Here is a 7,954-nt window from a genome sequence, read left to right on the forward strand (position 1 = left end):
GTGAAGAGCTGACTCATTTCAAAAGATGCTGATGCTGGGAAAGATTGAAGGCGGGAGGAGAAGGGGACAACAGAGGATGAGATGGCTGGATGGCATCACTGACTCGATGGACATGAGTTTGAGCAAGCTCCAGGAGTTGGTGATAGGCAGGGAAGACTGGCATGCTGCAATCCATGGAGTCACAAAGAGTGGGACACGACTGAGTGACTGAACCAAACTGAATTTAATATAAAATTAAAATGCTGGCATAACTGCCATCAAAGACATTTGATAAAGGGAAGTGTCCAAAAAACTATTCTGGACTATTAAGTTGTAAGTACTTTCAGAAACTGGAAACAGGAGATAAGCTCAATATGGGGGATTAAACGTGAGAGACAAATTAGATTTTTGGAACTACAAATATGGGCTAGGAAAATAAGGCTGATAGGGATAACTAAAATAAAAAGTTTACAGAACAATGAAGGTTATTTTATATGATAATGCTAAAAACCCAAAAGGAAAAAAATGTGCCTTAAAAATCAAAAAGTTGTTGTGGCTAACTGACCAAATCAAAGTAAAAGTGAAGTCGTTCAGTAGCGTCTGACTCTTTGTGGCCCCATGGGTGGTAGCCTGCCAGGCTCCTCGTCCATGGGATTTTCCATGCAAGAATACTGGAGTGATTTGCCATTTCCTTCTCCAGGGGATCTTTCTGACCCAGGGTTTGAATCCAGGTCTCTCATACTGCAGGCAGACTCTTTACCATCTGAGCCACCAGGGAAGCTTGACCAAATTAAAGAGTACCCACAAAAAGGAAAGATGTCTTTAAAATGAAGAGCTCGTCCAAATGTGTAAAAGAGAAGCCAGAGTGTGTAAGTGTGATGCAAGTAAAAATTAGACAGTTTAAAAGAAAATTGAAGAAATTACATCTATAGGACCTTAAAATCAATAGTAAGTGCCTTTTTAAATACTTTTACAGAAAGAAGAGACTCAATGGAATCAATGGGATAATCATTACGGTATAAAAGTCAACTGAAAGAATGGAGAGACTCAAAATCCACTTCCTACTACAGACCTTAAGAAGATATCTGAACCTACTTCATTTTCACAGCAGACAGTTTAAAAATATTACATCAAATGCAGTATAATGGCAAGTTCACAGAATGTTCTAATCCAAATTGATAAAATGAATATATGAGATCTCAGGTGGCATTAACCTAAGAGCTTTAAAGAAACTCAAAAGTTAGAACTGAGAAAATATTGGATGAAGTGGATACAAATGGTCTCTCTGCCAAAAATGTCAATCAAGAGCATTTTTGGAAAGTCAACATAACACCAGGTTATCAGAAGTAGTGAACTTGTGTTTGGAAGTAGTAAGTTTACTTTAGAGCCATAGTTTGGTGAGTCGATTTTCTACACTAGTGAAATCTATACAATATATTTGTATACAAACCTTTCTAGAAAAAGAACAAATTGTTTCTGTTGAGATAAATTATACCTCACTAATTTGGTATCTTTCTTCCATGGAAATAAACAAGTTTGAAAGAACACAATTACCATGATTTCATATTTAGAATATAAAATTAGTTGATCAAACAAAAAAAAAGGAGGTATAAACATTTGTATCTGTAGATAATGAGCATTTAAAGGTAGACTTTAAAAGCAGATTTTCTGAGGGATTTGTACTATAATTTTTTCTTATTTAAGAGTTTTATAAATGATTTACAATGTAAAATATACAGTGACATTTCCAAACGTGCAACTGATACCAACTCCTCAAAGTACTATACACCAAGCTGATGAGTAAAACTAAAAGAACATATTTCAAAAGCTGTATGATTGGGCAGCAGAACAGCCAGTAAGTCTCATCATAACTATTGAATAACAATTATATATATGTAACTATTATACATATAACTATATATATACCTGGGGAAAGAATTTCAAAATTTTATATTTAAAAGATAATGATCTTTTAATAACTTGAGGTCCAAGAAACAAATCTTTACTGATAACTACCTAAGAAGAAATAAGAGAAATTTAAAAATAAAAAAGCCAACAAAAAAAATACCTAGATTTGATTATATATGGTTCTAAAAAACTTCCTATAATTTTGTTTTTCATACTTATATAAAACATCATGAATGTAAGAGCTCTACCACTTTCAATTTCCCCAAACCTTTGCTCAGAACTGCATAAAGTTAATATATTCTATTAAAATGTCAGCTGCCTCAAGCAAGAACACTGATAAATATGTTTCTGAAAAAAAGAAAACATACAGCATTTATTTAACTGTGGATAGAATGACATGGAAGAAAAGCTTTAGAAAAAGGTGTAAAAAGAAGAAATATAGATGATAAAAGCATAAATCATAAATAACATAACAGATTACACAAGGTAAGTTTTTTTTTTTAAAAAAGCATAATTAAACACAGTTTGAATATAGAATTAAAAGAGATACTACAAAATAGCAAAGGTACTGAGAGAGGAACAGGGTGATAGGATCAGCTTTCTTTGCCTTGAGTCTGGATACCCTTGATGTGGCCTTGTTGGTATTTATGACTATAATAATACACAGGGAAAAAAAACGAAAATGCCTAAGTTCGTAATAAGTCAATTTTAAAACTGGAGAGAACAGCAGTTTTAGGACAAGTGATAGTAAGCAGGGAATGTACAAAGCTCTGCCTCAGAGATGACTAAAATAGGCTCTGGAAGAACAAACTAATGATGGATAGCCCTATAAAAGTTCTTAAGATATTAAATTCTCAATTTGGGGTTCTTAAAAGAAAAAGACAGGAATGAAGTAAAGAACTGATAATAGAGGAGAAATTTTAGGGAAAGACAATATAATGAACCAAATATCTGGTAGAAGATAGATTACTTCCATTGCTTTTCTAGAGCAGCAAAAAAAAAAAGGTCTTAACAGGTCAGTCACCATTATTAAATTCCAGGACAGGATGCCTCATACCTCATCAGCAAGGCATGCTAACACTAAAAACACATTCCTATTTCCTATTGAATTACCTCAAGTCATTTCATGCATTATCTGCATAATCTATGGACTCATCCTGATTCGCTTAAAAGGTCTGACATGGAATATTTACTAGTCTGGCAAACCAAGGACTTTGATGTCTACTGAAAATTTTCCTTCTCTGATTTAATGTTTTCACTTTCTCACTTTTGATTTTTTTCTTAATATTGTTGTTTAAACTCTTAAGCTATCAGAAGCAAAATTTCAAGTTGAGAGGCAAAATTACCACATAAGCCATTATAAAATTATAATCTACAAAACCAACTCACCAACTGGATGAGTGATGGTGTTCTGTAGGCTGGGAATTACCACAGAGTAGGTAGGTGAGCGATAAGGATAAATTGTTGTTGGATTTGTAGAGATGATATTCTGTGTGGTACCAGAAAATACATTGGAAACGCTTAGAGGGAAGCGTTTTCGCTTCCCTGGACGAGGTTGATAAACCCAACCTAGAGAAGAAGATTAACCATTTTTAATTTGAACCTACAAATCCTATTTAGCCTTTAAATAGTTCTTTTCACATTAAAAGTCCAAAATGCTTCTAAGTCTTAGTTGTCTAAAGTATCTTTTCCACTTCTGTGATACTATTTTTGAGCATTTCAGCATATCTATCCATATGGCTCCTAGCTAGTGGTCAATGTTGTAACTAATAATTCAAAGGAAGACCAAGAGCAAATGTCTTTTCTCCAAAGACACATGATGAATTTACAGTAAAATCAACATTAAAGGCACTGAGTCTGAATTCCAAAGTTTTTCCTCTACCTATTAAAAAAAAAATGCCCCAGTAAGATGCTATTTGTCTCCTCCCGTTTTTTTTACTTTCTGTAAGATACAATTATCTATGTCTTACCATGAAGTGGTTATTAATGACCAGTCACTATTTTTATGCCTTCTTTGGGAAAAGTCACCCTTTTAGACTTGGCAGACTCCACATCCACAAACCACCCAATTTCCTTCTAAACTCAGAAAAATGGAGTTATGGCAGTTGTTGCCACTGTACAACCAAAAGAATCACTGGTTCCCTGTAACCACTACTCTGACCATGGCCAGCCTGAATCTCTCTATTACTTAAGGAAAAAAATTCTTTCCATGCACAATGTGTTGGTCATACCAACATATATTAAGCTTTTACCAAGCTTAATAACAATGTCCTCACTGCTGGGGAGAAAGTCAGAATTTATTTCAAACTATATCATGATGAGGATAAATTTATCAGGCAGGAGGCAGGACTAAATTCTGATAACCATATAACATTAAAATGGAGCTTGGTGCTAATGCCTGCAGTGTGCACTGCATATTTTTCTGTTGCTATGAGCCGAACACTTCATTTTCTAATATATTTGAAATATCATAGCATAGAACTCTGGAGCTTCACCTTCATTAAATTTATATTTTTATATTAAATCAAAACCACTGTAAAACTGTATATCCCCAGGTTTGCATTAGTAGGCAAATACAAGGCCAGATCAGGTTTGCACTGGTTGGCAAATATGAGACCAGATATCGTTCTACTTTGTTCTGTTTAAGAAAACTTACGTCCAGTGTCAATTCAATCGTTACTATAATATTAACCATAATTTTCTCTATTGTACATATCAGACCAGAAAAAAATTACATTTTGTCTTTCAATCTCATCCTAACCTATTCTTTACCTAAATAAATAAATTTAAAAGAAATTAGAAAGAGGCTTTGTTCATTTCGATTACCAGGAAATTCCTCTCTGTGCTTTTCTTTAATCTTTTGTGCTTCATCATAATAGGGTTTCTTTTGTTCTTCACTAAGTTTGTTCCACTCTAACCCGAGCTGGACACTGATTTCTGCATTGTTGGCTGCTGGGTTAGCTTTGGCTAGTGCTGGCCGGTGGATTCTTGCCCAAACCATAAATGCATTCATGGGTCGCTTCACATGACCATTTCTGTCCTTACTGAAGGGAGTATCTGGTATTCCTATGTGACAAAAATTAAAAGACTAAATTAATGTGCCACACACACACACACAATTTTAAAGTGAAGTGCACCTCCAACTATATTTACTTTTTAAACATATGGAGAAAATATTCACTTCAGTATAGTCAAAGAACTGCCAGTATTCCATAATTCCTCATAACCCTTGAACTCAGCATTCTAAACTGTGGTTTAGAATGACTGTTCTTTTCCTCAGAAAGAATATTATTATTGAAGACACTGTAAAATGTTGGCTTATTACTTCCTTGAGTTATATTAATGCTTCTAACAACAATTAACATTTGGCTTATTTCCCATTAAAAATATTCTATTAATGGGGAACAAGAACTATAACTTATTCATGACTATAATCCTAGCACTAGGTGGGTGTACCCTAAAAATTTAAAGGAATTCACTAACATGCCGCTGGAGTGCCCATTCAAGCAAAAATACTTATAATATTACAGTGTTAGTTATATTTCATTATTAAAGTGAAGCACCTGCCAAGGTGGGTCATTAACACTAGTCCCATGTCCTGGGAAAAAAGAGGAAAATAATAAAGGTGACTTTTTGAAAGTCACAGGGGCAACTGAAATTACAATAAAGGAAGTTGTTTAAAGTCACATTTCTTATATAATTCATCAAAAGCCACTGTCTACAAATTTCACATATTCTATCTTAAGGTTACTTGACATATAAAATTTTAAAATGCACAAAGGATGAAACAAGTATTATAAAGAAAGCTTTCCCTTTCTCTTCTTTAGAAAATGAAAACGAAGTTTAAAAATTACTAAAAGTGAAAAGCAAGAAGGTGGGGAGGGAAGGAAGAATCAATAAAGAAAATAAGAACAAATACAGTAAATATAAAATTAATGAAAATATAAAGTGAAGATTAATATGAATTTCCACATTTACAGGCATAATAGTCTGTCTGAATTAAATCTTAAAATAAGAATTTTCTAGGTATGTATTTGGAAATAATGGATAGAAATAAGATACCTACTTTTAATTGTTACTACTATAATTATGGTCTTTTATTTGAAAACTTTTATTCTACTTTCATTTTCTGTATTTCTGTAAGTCCTTAGCTTTTAGAATACTGTTACAATTAATTATGCAGTCTTTTCTCCTAGAAAATGCTTACTCATTTTTAAAAAAGAAAAATCATTTCTAAATCCAGTATAAACTTTCCCTTTTCTTAAACTTTTTTTATTAATACACGTAAAAACACTGAGCTATCATACATTTTAAAATGTTGATTATCTGCAGCAATATAAACTGAGAATGTTGTATTTACGTAGAAAGACTATTTCTATTTTTGTGTATAAGCATTAGTCACACCTAAATCTCATTTAATGGGCCTTTAAAAAAAGCGGTTATTTTTAATGTTTGGGAATCTTGAACGTGTTAGTGTATTTTACTGGTATATGTACAAGTCAGAAGTGATACCTGTGCAGACTTTGCCCTGAATCCATGATTTTATTTTTCTAGTTTAGGCTTCTCAACAGCTGATATATCAGCTATGGGCAATAGACGAAGTCTGAAAACCAGATTGATTCCCCTGCTGTCTAATACCTGCATCTGAGGGAAGCACCGTGAGCGGGACATCTTTGGTTTCAATTTTTACAGAAGGCTCCAGTAAGGACTGCATTTTAATAGGCACTGGTGTCAACGGGACCTTGGTCAATCGTATCAGCTCTGAAGGTGGTGGTCCCTGAAACTGGATCCTGGCCCCAGGGGGTACGGTGTGAAGAGTCAAAGGGATCCTGAGGTCTTGCTGATGTGGCCCAAAGGCAGTGGACGGCTGGGTCAGGATGACATCCTTGCTGCCATGGGCCAGGCCATTGGACGCGGGCTCTGTACTGAGCCTGCAGTCCTCTCGAAGTCTCTCAGGCGCCTCCGTTTTGATGACTCCTTCTCTGAGGGCTGCCAGGCTTTTGCCTTCTTCGCCTTTTGCTGCGTAGCTCACAATCTCCTCCGCCTCCAACTTGCCCTTCTTCTCGTCCCCCCGGCGGCTGTTGAGGGGCCCAGAGCCTTCTGCCTTCACCGTCCTGGAGGTTTTAGGGCACGCCTCAACGGCCCTCCGAGGCCCAGCCAACAGATCCAAGCCGGGTCCCGGGTCCTGCTTCTCCGCCTTAACGTGCAGCGCTCGGGGCTGCAACGGGTGCAACTCAGGCCTGCAGGGGACGCCCTCAGATGCGGGGGGCGGTGGCGGCAGCAGGAGCAGCTCGGGCCTCAGCTGCAGCAGCCGCGCCTGCGCGGGAGAGGTGGCAGCGCCTTCCTCCCGGGCCTGAGGCAGTGGTGGCCCGGGTGGCAGCAGTAACACCTGCTCCGGCTTCACCTGCAGCAGCCGTCGTGCCGTTGGCTGTACGCTCAACGCCGAGGGTTCCCCACACGACGAGGCGACCGTCGCAATGGCGGCCGCGCACGGGGTGGGCGGCGACGGAGAGGGCTCCGCGGCCGCTGCCCGGAAGGAGGCGCCCTCGACGGGCAGCGAGGGCGGAGCAGGACGCAGCGGGCGCGGCGGGGTCGCCCGTGGCAGTTGGCGCTGCTGAAGCGGCTGCTCCGGCCTGGCTCTCTCCATGGGGGGAGGGGGACGCCCCGGCCTGGTCCCAGGACGGATTGTGAGCTCAGCCGTTTGTTGGCGACCTTCCCCCTACCTCTTTCAGTTAAGACCCTTCCAAGGTCTTTGCTACCCAGAACCCTACGCGGTTCAAAAAGCAGTCCTTGGTCTTGGCCTCGCCCAATCACAAGCGTTCTGGTACCCCAGCCCGCCAATCACAGGGGCGTTCTCCGGCCCCTCCTGACTTCCGCGCTCCTCTCGTGCGGAGCCCTCGAATCACTCTTGATGGCCTGGGCCGTGACACGTGCTGCCTATTTTCCCTGTCTGACTATCCCTCTCTTCCGGAGTTCTCTTCCAGCCGTTGTCCTTAGTTACCCCTCCCCCGCCCAGAGCGCCCGACAATGGCGTTGCCCGGAAACAGAGCTGTTCGAAGCCACTAAC

The 7,954-nt window shown here is 38.8% G+C and overlaps 1 protein-coding gene across 1 annotated transcript in view; it reads right to left on the bottom strand.

The window, feature by feature from the left end:
* SOX30 (SRY-box transcription factor 30) overlaps positions 1-7,534 on the bottom strand; it is a 44,565-nt gene extending 37,031 nt beyond the window's left edge. Inside the window, exons 1-3 of the mRNA XM_052644179.1 lie at positions 6,526-7,534; positions 4,714-4,953; positions 3,277-3,456 (exon numbers count right to left, since the gene is read on the bottom strand). Of these exons, the coding sequence (XP_052500139.1) occupies positions 3,277-3,456; positions 4,714-4,953; positions 6,526-7,534 (1,429 nt within the window). The remainder of the gene's footprint in view (positions 1-3,276; positions 3,457-4,713; positions 4,954-6,525) is intronic.
* Positions 7,535-7,954: the final 420 nt, after the last annotated feature.

Source organism: Budorcas taxicolor, chromosome 7, assembly GCF_023091745.1.
Source record: "Budorcas taxicolor isolate Tak-1 chromosome 7, Takin1.1, whole genome shotgun sequence".
NCBI classification, from domain to species: Eukaryota; Metazoa; Chordata; class Mammalia; order Artiodactyla; family Bovidae; genus Budorcas; species Budorcas taxicolor.